This window comes from Macaca mulatta, chromosome 12, assembly GCF_049350105.2.
Source record: "Macaca mulatta isolate MMU2019108-1 chromosome 12, T2T-MMU8v2.0, whole genome shotgun sequence".
NCBI lineage: Eukaryota > Metazoa > Chordata > Mammalia > Primates > Cercopithecidae > Macaca > Macaca mulatta.
This window is the reverse complement of record NC_133417.1, coordinates 79280805-79297028: the sequence shown is the minus strand read 5'-3', so window position 1 is coordinate 79297028 and position 16224 is coordinate 79280805. Positions and strand designations below refer to the sequence as shown.

Here is a 16224-nt window from a genome sequence, read left to right as displayed (position 1 = left end):
CCCTGCCGCTGGAAAAGCAGTTCCGGTTAGGAGACTGAGTTTGTTTACGTTACTTACAGATCTAGGTGCCGCTTTCCCTAGCTCCAGGTCCAAGATGGGGAAATCCTTCGCCAACTTCATGTGTAAGAAAGACTTTCATCCTGCCTCCAAATCCAACATCAAAAAAGTGAGTAAAGAGACCCGGGGAGGGATCAGGCCCACGGAGACTGCCTTCCCTGAGGTGCTGGAAGTGAAAGTGGTGATGTCTCTGAGGTCCGTAGGACAGCCCCGCTTCTCTAGGCCTAAAGCCCCGTAGTCTCGCCTTTCTCTGCTGAGCAGCTCGCTGACGCAGGGGATCCTCAGCGTTTATTCTGCAACAGCGAGGAGACCGGCGGCCTAGAGAATCTTTGTCGCCCGGAATGTAAATCCATAATATGTGAAGACTAATGTCAAAATTCCTCAGTACTTCCCTCAGCTGATTCTGGTTTTTTGTCTTTTCGGATCCCAGGGATCACGGCTTCTGAACTCTACTTTTCTGTACAAAGAAGTCTCCACGTTTATTTAAGATAGATCTTTAAAAAATTTACCCAATAATCTAGTGTCTTTTTAATGACCTCGTTGAAGTTTAGTGTTTTACGTAATTACAGGTCTACCAGGTGTAATACCTTGGTGAATATCATAGTAATGAAAAGCAGAAGAGTGAATTAGAAAGAATCGGCTTTCGAGTCAAATCTGGATTCTAGTTATTCGAGCAGTCACTTTTAGCCTTAAGACCTTGCACAAAATATTTGTAATATCTGACCCTCAGTCTCCTAATCTGTAAATTAAGGGTGATTGGCTTAATTGTGAGGATTAAGTGAAATAGTGGAGATAAAGGATTTGAAACAACGTAGGCATCTATCACTGTTCGCTACAGAGAGGAGGTGCTCAATAAAATGTTGATTGCCCCATGTAGAAAGTTGTGAAAATAACTAAGCTTTTATTTGTTTTTAGAACCAGTTGAGGTGATGAGATATTGCTATATACTCTCACTTCTAGACCAGTGATTCTCAACTTTTTTTCACTGTTACCTTCCTAAGGAGCCTTATTAAACATTTTTTCTTAGTAACTCCCCCATGAAATTTTAATAACGCAGATACACCTTGAAAGCTCTTTGGTAATCATCCAGCCCCATCTCCTTATTTTATAAATGAGGAAACAAATTTGCCAAGAGTTACACAGCTAGTTAAATGTTGTACCAGAACTAGAATCTGGAACACCCGATTAACCTAGTGATTTTTTCCGCCGCACCAGTTTGTGTTTGCGTGGTTGCAACTGTGGGAGGGAGAGGTTTCTTGTATTTGGTTGGCTCAATAACTGTTGACAGCAAACACAGACGTTTCCTTTCTCTGCATACTCAGGGGGTCAGCTATTACTAGTTTTACAAGAATGAAGAGATTAGATGGAATTCAGTTGCTTGCTTAGTTGCTGTTTATATTTAGAGACAAATATACCCGAGAAATCATAATTTTTTACTGGAACTTTTGACATTTAGCGTTATAAAAGTCATTGAATCAGCTTTCTTACAAGAAAAAAGAAATCCACGGAGAATAACTTTTGCAAATCCCCTATGAGAAATTCAGTAAAGCAGTTATAGGCTTAGAACCTACATTCTTCTCATCCGTGTAAAGTGTTAAGTAAAATGTACCAAATACTGTTGGCCTTTGTGATCTCTTTTATACTTTTCCCAGGATAGAGGAGAAGAATGAAATGTTTTTGATTAGCAGACCTTTCTAGATAGTTAATACTTTATGGGGAGAGGGGGTAACCTCTAACATTCTTAATTAACTAAGGATAGAGGAACTATATTAAATGAAGATAAATAGAAAAATGTATTCGGGTAGGAGGAAACTTTTGGAGATGATGGATATGTTTATAGTCTGGATTGTGGTGATGGTTTCTCAGGGATATACTTGTCACCAAACTCAGGTTGTATACATTAAATATGTACAACTTTTTATATGTCATACTCCAGTAAAGTTTGTTTGTTTGTTTTTAAGAAATAGAAGTGGAAGAAACAAAGGAGTTTGATCAAAGAGTGCAAAAGAGTTCCACCATGAAAATTTTAAGGGCCAGGTATGGTGGCTCATACCTATAATCCCAACACTTTGAGAGGCCAGGAATTCAAGACCAGCATGGGCAACAAAGTGAGACCCCCATCTATATTTAAAAAGAAAGAAAGAAAATTCTAATTGTAAAATTAAGCATGTTGGGTTTATTAAAGTCCAGTAGGTTCTTTTTTTCCTTGTTCGTTTTCAGTTTCCCAAGCTTACAAAGAGTCTGGTAGGTTTTAAGGTCTCATTTGTTCACCAGAAATAAGAGTGAATGCTATACATCTGCTGGTCACTCTGTTATGTATTGTTATGCGCTGCCTCAGTCATTTATGTCACAGGATACACTGTTTTAGTTCAGCTGTTCTTTTTTTTTTCTTGATATTGTTAATGAAGGAAGCAGTTAATTTACATTGTGGTCCAAGCTCCTTATTTGTCTTCTTGTGAACTGGCAAACACTTTACAAACCGGCTATTGACAATAGCACCACTGTAAACTCCTTTTTTTGTGAAAGTCTCTCTTCCCTTAGCTGTAGTAACTACTCTCTTCTAGTTTTCCCGCTCTATTAGTAGACTTCTTTTTCCATCAACTTCACTGGATCTTTATTTTTAGCCTGCTCCTAAAATATAAGTGTTCCCCAAAGTTTCATCCTTGGCCCACTTCTTGCTTACTTAGTATCCTTGCCCCAAGCAATCACATCCAACTAGCCCGTTTTAACTAGCCTGTTTACTCATGACTCAGATCTGCAGTCCCAGTTTTCTCTTCTTAACTTTGATGTGGCTCCAGACAGCTATCTAGACATTTACGTCTTGATGTCCTATAGGCACCTCAAACTCAACATATCTGAAATAAAAGGTTTTTTTACCCCAAATCTGCCCTTTTTATACTTGCTATCTCATATGGGTAGAAATATAGATAGTAAAACAATCCTTCATCCTATTACCCAAACCAGAAGCTCAGGATTCATCCCTTTTCCCATCACTCCTTTATCTAGTCAATCACTGAATGCTATTGGTCTTACCTTCCAAATATCTCTTGAATCCGTCTTTCCTCTCTGTCACTACTGCCTGTGTCTTAATTTAGACCCTCATCATTTTTCACCTATATTGTTGCATTTCCTAAGTGGTTCTACTGCCTCCAATCTTGAATCCTCTCAAATCCATTCATTACACAGCCCTCAGAATAGTCATTTTTCATTTTAACAGCTCTGCTGAGATAAATTTACATATCATATAAACACACATGTAAAATGTACAATTTAGTGGTTTTTAAAATATATTCATGGAGTTAAGTAATCATTACCACAAACAATTTTAGAACTTTGTCATCACCCCAAAAAGAAACCCCCGCCGGGCACGGTGGCTCATGCCTGTAATCTCTGCACTTTGGGTGGCTGAGGTGGTTGGATCACCCAAGGTCAGGAATTCGAGACAGTCTGGCCATCATGGTGAAACCTTGTCTCTACTGAAAATACAAAAATTAGCTGGGCATGGTAGCAGGCGCTTGTAATCCCAGCTACTCGGGAGGCTGAGGTAGGAGAATCACATGAACCCGGGAGGCAGAGGTTGCAGTGAGCCAAGATTGCGCTATTATACTCCAGCCTGGGTGACAGAGTGAGACACCGTGTCTCAAAAAATGTAAAGAAACCCCCATACCTGTTAGTCACTCCCATTTCTCCTTAACTCTCCTCCCTCTCTGCAGCCCTAGGCAAGCACTAATCTACTTTCTGTTAGTGGATTTGCCTGTTCTGGAAATTCATTTAAATGGAATCATGCAATCTGTGGTCTTCTGTGACTGGCTACTCTCACCATAATGTTTTTGAAGTTTATACATGGGATGGCATGTATCAGCACTTTGTTCCTTTTTATTGCTAAATAATATTCCATTGTATGGATGTAAGTTATTTTGATAGAATCGTCTTTTTTTAAAGCACAAATCTGATCTCTTTCAGCCCCTTATTAAAGTGTTACAGGATTGAGCCCAAGTAATCTCACTCCATTTTTTTCTCCTTCTCTCCCCTACTATTCTCCCACTTTAGATTGATTGATCGATTATTTGATTGGTTGATTGATTTTGAGATGGAGGCTCACTCTGTTGTCCAGGCTGGAGTGCAGTGACGCAGTCTCAGCTCACTGAAGCCTCCACCTCCCGGGCTCAGGTGATTCTTCTGCCTCAGCTTCCCAAGTAGCTGGGATTGCAAATACACACCACCATGCCTGGCTACTTTTTGTATTTTTACTAGAGATGGGGTTTCACCATGTTGGCCAGGCTGGTCTCGAACTCCTGACTTAAGGTGATCTGCCCACCTCGGCCCAACCTCAGATTTTATACATTAGTAATGTTGAACTACTTAGTTCTATTCTACATCTTTGGGCCTTTGCCTGAGTCGTTCCCTCTGCCAGTAATATCTTGCCCTGTTTTTTTCCTTGGCAATGCCTTGATCCTTTTCAAAACCCTGCCAAATGTGTGTGAAATTACCTGTGTATTGAGTTCTTGCGGCAAAGTTTTAATAGCAAAATATTGGAAATTTCTTAAGTGCCCATTTATACAGTAGGAGGCTACTTAAATAAATTATAAATTATGGTATAATCCCACAATAGAAAAATATGCAACTTTACCACCCAAAAGAAGAAAGCATTTGTTTACTGATCTGTGTTAGTCTTGTATTAGTATTAGTCTGTTCTCATGCTGCTATTACCTGAGACTGGGTAATTTATAAGGAAAGAAGTTTAATTGACTCACAGTTCTGCAGGGCTAGGGATGCCTCAGGAAACTTAAAATCATGGCAGAAGGGGAAGCAAACACATCTTTCTTCACATGGTGTCAGCAAGGAAAAATGCTGAGCAAAAGAGGAAAAGCTCCTTTTCTGATGGTTTTGTCCATCAGATTTCGTGAGAACTCACTCACTATCACAAAAACACCATGGAGGTAACTGCCCCTATGATTCAGGTACCTCTCATTGGGTCCCTGCCATGATACGCGGGGACTATGGGAACTACAATTCAAGATGAGATTTGGGTGGGGACACAGCCAAACCGTATCATTCCACCCCAGCCCCTTCCAGATCTCATATCCTCACATTTCAAAACACAATCATGCCCTTCCAACAGTCCACCAAAATCTTAACTCATTCCAGCATTAACTCAAAAGTCTAAGTCCAAAGTCTCATGTAAGACAAGGCAAGTCTCTTCCACCTGTGAGCCTGTAAAATCAAAAGCAAGTTAGTGACTTCCTGGATACAACAGGAATACAGGCATTGGGTAAATACACTCATTCCCAATGGGACAATTTGGACAAAACAAAGGTGCTACAGGCCCCATGCCAGTCCAAAATCCAATAGGGCAGTCATTAAACCTTAAAGTTCCAAAAGTATCTCCTTTGACTTCATGTCTCATATCCAGGGTGCGCTGATGCAATAGCTAGGCTCCCACAGCCTTGGGCAGCTCTGCCCCTGTGGCTTTGCAGGGTATAGCCCTGCTCCTGGATGCTTTCATGGGCTGGTGTTGAGTGTCTGTGGCTTTTCCAGGTACATGGTGCAAGTTGGTGGATCTACTATACTGGGGTCTGGAGGACAGTGGCCCTCTTCTCACAGCTCCACTAGATAGTACCTCACTAGGGACTCTGTGTGAGGGCTTCGACCCCACATTTCCCTTCCCCACTGCCCTAGTAGAGGTTCTCCATGAGGGTTCCACCCCTGCAGCAAACATCTGCCTAGACATCCAGGTGTTTCCATACATCTTCTGAAATCTAGGCAGAGGTTACCAAACCTCAATTCTTGCCTTCTGCGCACCTGCAGGTCCAACATCACATGGAAGCTGCCAAGGTTTGGGGCTTGCATTCTCTGAAGCAATGGCCATAGCTGGAGTGGCTGGAATGCAGGGCACAAGTCCAAAGGCTGTACACAGCAGGTGGGAGGCTGGACTCAGCCCAGGAAACCACTTTTTTCTTTCTCCTAGGCCTCCAGGCCTGTGATGGGAGGGGCTGCCGTGAAGGTCTCTGACATACCCTGGAGACATTTTCCCTTGTCTTGGTGATTAACATTCAGCTTCTCATTATTTATGCAAATTTCTGCAGTCGGCTTGAATTTCTCCCCAGAAAATAGGGTTTTCTTTTCTGTTGTGTTGTCAGGCTGCAGAATTTCCAGAATTTTATGCTGTGCTTTCTCTTGAATGCCTTACTGCTTAGAAGTTTCTTCTACTGGATGCCATAAATCATCTCTCTCAAGTTCAAAGTTCCACAGATCTGTGGGGCAGGGGCAAAATGCCACCAGTTTCTTTGCATAGCAAGAGTGACTTTTACTCCACTTCTGAAAAGGTTTCCCATCTCCATCTGAGACCACCTCATCCTGGACTTCATTGTCCGTATCACTATCAGCATTTTGGTTAAAGCCATTCAACAAGTCCCTAGGAAGTTCCATACTTTCCCACATCTTCCTGTTTTCTGAGCCCTCCAATTCTCTAGGAAATTCCAAAGTTTCCCACATTTTCCTGTTCCAACCTCTGTCTGTTACCCAATTCTAAAGTCGCTTCCATATTTTCAGGTATCCTTTTAGCAGCACTCCACTCTACTATACCAATTTACTGTATTAGTCTATTCTTACCGCTGCTGTGAAGAAATAACCAAGACTGAGTAATTTATAAAGGAAAGAGGTTTAATTGACTCATGGTTCTTCAGGGCTGGGGAGGCCTCAGGAAACTTACATTCATGGCAGAAGGGGAAGCAAACATGTCCGTCTTCACATGGTAGCAGTGAGGAGAAGTGCTAAGCAAGGGGAAAAACCCCTTATAAAACCATCAGACCTCGTGAGAACTCACTTACTATCATGAGAACAACATGGAGTGTAACCGCCCCCATTATTCAATTACATCCCACCGAGTCCCTCCCATGACACATGGGGATTATGGGAACTACGATTCAAGATGAGATTTGGGTGGTGACACAGCCAAACAATACCAGATCTCCATGGTATATAATTTTATTTCATACATATTTTGTGTGCGTGTGTGTGTTCGCGTAAAGTATGTTACCATTTATATAAGAAGAATGTTGTATATGTTCTTTTGCATATACATATATTAGAACATCTCGGAAGGATATGTAAGAAATGTGTAACATTAACTACCTATGAATATAGTTACGTAATTTAAACTATAAATACAGCTTTTAAAAACCAAAACTTGCCCAGTCCACTGTGACTTTCGCCTGTAATCCCAGCACTTGGGGAGGCTGAGGCGGGCAGATTGCCTGACGTCAGGAGTTCAAGACCAGCCTGGCCAACATAGCGAAACCCCTTCTCTACTAAAAATACAAAAAAATTAGTTTGGTGTGGTGGTGGGCTCCTGTAATCCCAGCTACCTCTGAGGCTGAGACAGGAAAATCACTTGAACCTGGGAAGCGGAGGTTGCAGTTAGCCGAGATTGTGCCATTGCACTCCAGCCTGGGTGATAGCCAGACTCCGTCTCAAAAATAAAAAGAACTCGTATCAAGGCACTTCCAGTTTTTCAGGTGTTAATTTGTAATGATGTGATTACAGCCCAATTGGATTATGTTATAAACTTTCAGCCAAGCTTATCCAGCTCTTGGCCTGTGGGTGGCATGTGGCCCAGGACAGCTTTGAATGCCGCCCAACACAAATTTGTAAACTTTCTTAAAACATTATGAGATTTTTTTGCCCTCTTTTTTTTTTTTTAGCTCATTGGCTATCGTTAGTGTATTTTGTGTGGCCCAAGACAATTCTTCTTCCACTGTGTATTGGTGTGTTTTCTGTGGCCCAGGGAAGCCAAAAGATTGGGCACTCCTGCTTTAAGCAATTGCATTTTATATTTTATTATACAAGAAAAGCAAACTTTGTTTAACAATTTAAATCCAACAATTTAATTTGCATTTTTACTTCACTAATCTAGGTATGGATGGCAGAACAGAAAATATCATATGATAAGAAGAAACAAGAAGAATTGATGCAGCAATATCTTAAAGAACAAGAATCATATGATAATAGGTAAGAAATTCTGTTATGCCAGTATATCTAGAATTATCAATTTCATGGGAATAATTTCCTACTGAATGATATATTAAGTCAGCTTTTTGGGATCAAATACCCAACTATAGGATTCTTTTCTTTCCCTGAGGGCTATCTCTTTTACTCTCATACCTGTAGATGGCCACTTTTTCCGGCTTTACCCATAATTCATGTAAAATATAGATTCATGTGACTCATATATAGTCTTTGAGCAAGTCTCAAATTAGGCAAAGCTTAGAAGAACAATCATGTCTACACTTGAACTGCTGAGACCTCTTACAAACTTATTTCTTTAACACACTCAAATGAAAAGATATGCAGGACACTTTCAAGAGGAAAAGTAAAGTGACTTTATTTGACATGCCTGTCATTGTTCTGTTAAAAGCTGTATCGTGGCTAGGGTTCTTAATTGGTGTCTTCCAACATGGTACCTGCCTTTAGCTATTGTGTTATATATGCAGATTTAACACTGAAACTTGTTTCTCTTGGTTAATCAAGCAACTGAATAGTGGTGTTTTGGTAAATTGTCCATGAAGTTCAGTTTTCAATCAAAATATGGAATTTAGCAAAGTAATACTAAACTATTAATACTTTTTAAAATATAATATATTGAGAGTAAAGTTAAAGAAATAAAAGTTAAATAGCTTTCTCGCTAATTTTGTTTAATCTTATTAACTTTTATTGAGTACCTATTCCATGCATGGCAATAAGTGGTATTATAGGTACCTATAAAAGTGTGTGAAGTGTAGTTTCTCTCTACCCTTAAGAAACCCTAGTAAGAGATACATACATATAGTTCAAGGCCAAATATAATAACTGATATATTAAAAGCATACACTGCTTTTGAAAATACAGCATGTTAGTATAGGAAAGAATAATTCCATTTAGGATAATGGAAGACTTTATGGACGAGGTGACATTTAAGCTGAAATCTGAAGAATGATAAGGATTTAGATAGGTGGTTCTCAACTGAGCATCATTTTTTGCACACACCCCTCACCCCCCCAACCCTGCCCAGGGAACATGTGGCAATGTTTGGAGACATTGTTTTGATAATGTTTGATTGTCACAACTGTGGACTGGGCTGCTATCAACATCTAGTGGGTGAAGACTATGGATGCCGCAAAACAGCTTACAAAGCACAGGACAGCTCCACACAACAAAGAACTATCTAGTCCAAAATGTCAATAGCATCACTGTTTAAAAACCCTAATTTGGTTGGGCGCAGTGGCTCATGCCTGTAATCCCAGCACTTTGGGAGGTCAAGACGGGCAGATGACCTGAGTTCGGGAGTTCGATACGAGCCTGACCATCATGGAGAAACCCCATTTCTACTAAGAAATACAAAATTAGCCAAGCGTGGTAGCGCATGCCTGTAATCCCAGCTACTCGGGAGGCTGAGGCAGGAGAATCGCTTGAACCTGGGAGGCAGAAGTTGCGGTGAGCCAAGATCACGCCATTGCACTCCAGCCTGGGCAACAAGAGCGAAACTCTGTCTCAAATAAACAAACAAATATATAACAAACAAATAAACAAATATAAAAACCTAATTTTTATATTATTAGTAGTAGAAACATATTGGAAAATGGAGAGGGTGTTCAGGAAACAATTGTTGAGTTAGAGGGATAAAAACAGACTGGAGGTGGAAAACTAGGTTTGAAACAGATCACAGTATTCATGTTTATTCTTTATCTTTAAAAAAAGTTACTATTTTCCCTTTTAATTAATATTTGAAGCCCTGCAAATACCCTGTTTCTCCTTGGACTTTTGCCTAATTTTGGTATTCATCAGTAGATCTTGCCTGCATCAATTATTTATTTCTGTGATGTTCTAATGGTTATTTTCTATTTCTATCATTCCTTCTACATTTATTAATTTGAGTTCCTCTGTAAGGAAGAATTTCCCTTATCTAGTTGTTTATTTTCTATCAATATGGACTCATGGCTGTTTATTTAATTCTTTGGATTATAATATAATACTATTGTTACTTATTTTCTTGCTCCAGTAGTTTCAGTTTGGGCCATTGAGAGCTTCGTTAGGTTGGCTCTTATATCCATTTAACATGCACCAACCCTGTTTTGTTTTGTTTTTTTTTAATGCTGCTTCTGGTCCCATGAGATGGTCAGACTTCTTTTATTTTCCCTGATGCAACACTGGAATCAACCAGTTTTCCAAGGCACCCAGGTTCCTTTCATTGGTGAATGATATTTAGAAACCAGGATCTGAGCACTAAGTGTGTTCATTGCCACTAAGATGTTATCACTTCTAGGTTTGGTCATTTGAGTGCAAATTTATGAGTAATTGGTCATTTGCCAGTAGGTCCCTATAATATCACTTATTACCATGCATGGAGTAGGTACTCAATATTTCTTCATCTTTCAAAAGTGCTGTTTTTGATAGCCAATTTCATTCTTCAGTAATCTGTTGTTTCTCTTTTAAGTTTTTACTGTCCTAGAGATTTCTTAATGTTTATTATATCAATCGCTTTAGTCACTTTATACTTTTTTCTTAAGATGAAAAAAAATTTTTTTGAGAGGAAGGTCTCGCTCTGTTGCCCAGGCTGGAGTGCGGTGGTGCAATTATATCTCACTGCAGCCTCAACTTCTGGGTTCAAGCGATCCTCTTGCTTCAGCCTCCTGAGTAGCTGGAACTACAGGCATACACCACCACACCTGGCTAATTTTTTATTTTTTGTAGAGACAGGATCTCTCACTCACTGTGTTGCTCAGTCTGATCTTGAACTCCTGGACTCAAGCAATCCTCCTGTCTTGGCCTCCCAAAGTGCTGGGATTACAGGCATGAGCCACCATGCCCAGCTGAAAATCACATTTATTCTGTCTAGGTAAATACAAAGATTTATGGGATGTCAAAAAAACTATGTAAGTTTTTAGTTGAGGTTAAAACAAAAATACCAATATTATACCCATACCTTTTACTTTATATACTTGTTGAATTTTGCATAATGTGGGAAACAATCTTTTAGTTTGGGTTTTATTATTATTTTTGTTTCAATATAAATGAATTGGGCTGGGCACGATGGCTCATGCCTATAATCCCAACACTTTGGGGCAGGATTGCTTGAGTCCAGGAGTTTGAGACCAGCCTGGGCAACATAGTGAGACTTTGTCTCTAAAAAACAAAAAGAAACAAGGAAAGAAAGAGAGAGAAATAAATTAAAAAATACACATATAAATGAAATGGTTTGTCTGTGGGTTTTTTTGTAAAATACGTATTTTATAAAATTTACCATTTTAAGTGTGCAATTCAGTGTGCAATTCAGTGTACCCTTAAATTCAGTGTGGTGAACCATCATCATTTCCAAAACTTTTTCACTATCTCCAACAGAAACTTTGTAACCATTAAACCATTAAAGAATAATTCCCTATTCCCCTTGGCCCACAGCCCCGGGCAACCACCATTCTACTTTCTTTGTCTATGAATTTGCCTATTCTAAATACCTCATATAAATGGAATCATATATTTGTTCCTTTGTGTCTGGCTTGTTTCACTTAGCATAATGTGTCCCAAGGTTCATATATATTGTAATATGCATCAGCACTGTATTCCTTTTTATGGCTGAATAATTCTCCTTTGTATGTACATACCACATTTTGTTTATCCATCTGTTTGAGTCTTGGGTTACTTCCATCTTTTGGCTATTGTGAATAATGCTGCTATAAATGTTGGCATAGAAATACCTGGTCAAGTCCTTGTTTTTAGTTCCTTTGGATATATACCTAGGAGTGTAATTGCTGGATCACATGGTAGGTTTATATTTAGCGTTTTGAGGAACCACGAAACTGGTTGTCACAGTGACTGCACCATTTTACATTTCCTACTAGTAATGGACTTGGGTTTCAGTTTCTCTATATCCTCTCTAGCATTTGTTATTTTCCTTTTTTTTTTCCAGAAGATAGCCATCCAGTAGGTACAAGGTGATATCTCATTGTGATTTTGATTTGCATTTCCCTAATAACTAGTGATGCTGAGCTTGGCTTTCAGTGTATTTGATTTTGATTTTATTTATTTATTTATTTATTTATTTATTTATTTATTTTGAGATGGAGTCTCACTCTATCACCCAGCCCGGAGTGCAGTGGCGGGATCTTGGCTCACTCCAACCTCTGCCCCCCAGGTTCAAGCGATTCTCCTGCTTCAGCCTCCCGAGTGGCTGGGACTACAGGCACCTGCCACCACGCCCAGCTAATTTTTGTATTTTTAGTAGAGACATAGTTTCACTATGTTGGCCAAGCTGGTCTCGAACTCCTGACCTCAAGATCCACCCGCCTCAGCCTCCCAAAGTGCTGGCATTACAGACGTGAGCCACTGCGCCGGGCTAATTTTGATATTTTTAATGATGTGAATTTAAGATATAACTTATACACCTGTTTAAAGTGTTTGTTGTTTTTAAGTATATTTAGACTTTTGGAGCCATCACTGTAATCTAATTTCAGAACATTTACATTATCCAAAAAAGAAATCTTCTATCTATTAGCAGTCACTTCTCATTCCCCTGCCTTGTCCCCCTTCTACCTCTCAGTGCTGAGCAGCCACTAATTTCCTTGCTGTCTCTATAGATATGCCTATTATGGACATGTCCTATAAATTAGATCATATGTCATGTGGTCTTTTGTGACTGGCTTCTTTCACATAGCGTAATGCTTTTGAAGTTGACCCTTGATATTGTATATATCAGTATTTCAATCCCTTTTATTGCTGAGTATCACTCTGTCTGTATCTACATCTATTGGATGTAGATCCTTGTGGCCTTTTGCTTCTTTTTTATAGGTCTTTATAGAATCCAGTGGATATAAGGAGAGGAATTATAATCATGTCATATATCCTTTGTGGTTGTCTTTTCCAAATATAAGGAAAAATTATGTTCACTCTTTAGCCTCCTTCTTTATTATTTTTACTTGGATCTTATGAATTAAAACTTTGACTCAACCAGTCATTCCATTCATTACAGAGCTTTTTGTTCTAAAAAACCTAGCATACCTTTTTTTAAACAGAGCTCAAACAGGGAACTTTCAGTGTTAAAACAAAACTATAAATAATGTGATTTTTGTCATGCACCAGACACTGAGTCCATCATATTAATTGGCATGTGTAGACTTTTTTGCTGCTGTTGTTGTTTTTGAGACAGAGCCCGGCTCTGTCACCCAGGCTGGAATGCAGTGGCACGATCTCGGCTCACTGCAACTTCTGCCTCCCAGGTTCAAGTGATTCTCCTGCCTCAGCCTCCTGAGTAGCTGGGATTACAGGTACACACCACTACACCTGGCTATTTTTTGTATTTTTGGTAGAGATGGGGTTTCTCCATGTTGACCAGGCTGGTCTCAAACTCCTGACCTCAGGTGATCCACTTGCTTCGGCCTCCCAATGTGCTGGGATTACAAGTGTGAGCCACTGTGCCCAGCCATAGACTTTCTTTAAATTATTCTTTTTTCACTGGCCTCATGAAAGAATTTTATTTTCTCATTTACTGTGACTCTTACAAGCCCTGGTTGGATTTGACTTCCTAAAGAAATCCCTGAGAGACTCATTTTTTCCAAAACTGATCCCTTTGCCTTTTCTTTTTTTGTTGGGAAAAAACAAAACCATTTGATCCCTTACAATTAAGAAAAGGTGTTGGCATTATTTAACTTAATTGTAAATTTGTGATGGCATATGGGATTTCAAAGTTGTCATAATTTCCACAGCATTTCAGGGTTTGAGAAAATCCTGTAAGAAAAATAACCATATTATTTTTCCTCTTTTTTGTTAAGATGGCTAGGGTCTCTCGGGTAGTAAGAAAGTCTCAGAGCTTATAACCAGTTACTAAAGAGGCAGCACTGTTTAATTTCCATTTGGATGTAATCTAGTTAGTGGAGTAAAGTTTTGGAACTCTGTTTCTAACAAAAATATTTCATCTTAATTCCCTTAGGTTTTTTCATGGGGAGTGGATTATTCTATAATTTTTTTTTTTTTTGTCCTACATAAGATCGTTAACTTTGTCTTGTTTCATTTAGATTGCTTATGGGAGATGAACGTGTAAAGAATGGCCTTAATTTCATGTATGAAGCCCCACCAGGAGCTAAAAAAGGTACTTATCTCCTTCCTTTTCTTTTTCTTTTTTTTTTTTTGAGATGGAGTCTTGCCCTGTCATCCAGGCTGGAGTGCAGGGGCGCCATCTCGGCACACTACAACCTCCACCTCCTGGGTTCAAGCAGTTCTCCTGCCTCAGTCTCCAGGGTAGCTGGGATTACAAGAGCATGCCACCACACCCAGCTAATTTTTGTGTCTTTAGTAGAGACAGAGTTTCACCATGTTGGCCAGGCTGGTCTTGAACTCCTGACCTCCTGATCCACCCACCTCAGCCTCCCAAAGTGCTAGGATTATAAGTGTGAACCACCTCGCTTGGCCTCCTTCCTTTTCTTTTAAGTCTTGGATGTGTTTGCAGCTAAAGATTGAAAAGTACTATGACAGATATTTTTTTAAAGTTGCTCTCTATCTTTTAAAATTGCTATTATCCTGTGAAGATAATAAAAACTATAATCATACAACAGAATAAATACTAAAAAATATCTTTCTAATCTGGTAATATTTCATAATGTGCCCTTGAGGAGGAAAAAATCCTTTATGTCCAAAGTACACTTATTCTTTCATAATTTGTATATGTATCTTTAGTCCTTCTTACTATTTAATGCATTTGTAAATAAAAAACATAATATTCACTGTCAATGAACAGTAAAAAGTTTAATAACTGAATTAACATGCTTATTAATTTTAATTTTGTATTTTATCCTGCAGTGGTCTGAATTTTTATCTTGTGAAAGAAGAAAAAAAGTCAAACCAATGAATTCTTATAAGTGACAAATAACATGATATAGTGAATACAGTAGATTTTTATATTGATGTTTTTAACTTGTCTTACCTTTTTTCTTCCATATTTTTGATATGCAATCAAGAAAACAAAGAGGTAAAGGACTATTTTCTATGTCTGAATTTACTTGCAATTGATTGTGTTATATGGAAAAATTAAAAGAATTTTCAATGAATGTTTTTAGAAAGAAGAAACAGAAGGAGAGACCGAATACAAATTTGAATGGCAGAAAGGAGCCCCACGAGAAAAGTAAGGACTGGTTTACTTTTAAGACAAGATATGTATCATTAAGTTTACATTTACTGATATCCCATTTTATGTTGCTTTTTCAGTCATTAGAGGAGGAAACTGATGTGAAAAGTTATTTTTAATGATTTTAATTAGCTGTCTTATTCAACTAATCTGCTTGATCATAGTCTTTTGTTTTATATACTTTTTCATTTTTTTTAAATCACAGATTATCAGACTAGACACATAATAACTAAATGGTGTTTGGAAATACTTGATAGATTTTATAGTTCTATATTCTTACTGAAGTAATATATTTCATAATGTTCTTAGAAGTGTAAAACTATTTTTCTGATTAACTGCTGTTTAATTTTTAAATTATTCTTAATGTGTTCGTACATTTCCTCTAATAGATATGCGAAAGATGACATGAACATCAGAGATCAGCCCTTTGGTATTCAGGCAAGTAACACATATTTTACTCTGTAAGAATAATTTTTATTTAATAAATATATTTTTATATTGTCTGAAAGGTGTTTAAGCTGAAAAGGGGCACTATGGTTTTGATTTGTATGAGATAATATAAGGAATAGAGGAGAAAACATAAAATGTAATAGGCTGATAAAAGACAGGAATCAGGCTGGGTACGGTGGTTCGTGCCTGTAATTTCAGCGCTTTGGGAGGCCGAGGTGGGCGGATCATGAGATCAGGAGTTCGAGACCAGCCAGGCTGACATAGTGAAACCCTGTCTGTACTAAAAGTACAAAAAATTAGCCTGGCATGGTGGCGGGTGCCTGTAATCCCAGCTACTCGGGAGTCTGAGGCAGGAGAATCACTGGAACCCGGGAGGTGGAGGTTGCAGTGAGCCGTGACTGCGCCACTGCACTCCAGCCTGGGCAATAGAGTGAGACTCCATCTCAAAAAAAAAAAAAAAAAGACAGGAATCAAACTTTTATAGTGAGAGCTATAATGATATTGGTTTCTGTAGTTTTCAAAAAATTTGGAGAATCAGCTCAATGTCAAGAAAAGATTTAAATCTATTA

At 38.7% G+C, this 16224-nt stretch overlaps 1 protein-coding gene across 1 annotated transcript in view; it reads left to right on the top strand.

Moving 5' to 3' along the window:
* Positions 1 to 36: 36 nt before the first annotated feature.
* CIR1 (corepressor interacting with RBPJ, CIR1) overlaps positions 37 to 16224 on the top strand; it is a 46870-nt gene continuing 30682 nt past the window's right edge. Inside the window, exons 1-6 of the mRNA XM_002808014.4 lie at positions 37 to 166; positions 7973 to 8067; positions 14100 to 14173; positions 15039 to 15049; positions 15138 to 15202; positions 15595 to 15643. Of these exons, the coding sequence (XP_002808060.4) occupies positions 95 to 166; positions 7973 to 8067; positions 14100 to 14173; positions 15039 to 15049; positions 15138 to 15202; positions 15595 to 15643 (366 nt within the window). The 5' untranslated portion in view covers positions 37 to 94. The remainder of the gene's footprint in view (positions 167 to 7972; positions 8068 to 14099; positions 14174 to 15038; positions 15050 to 15137; positions 15203 to 15594; positions 15644 to 16224) is intronic.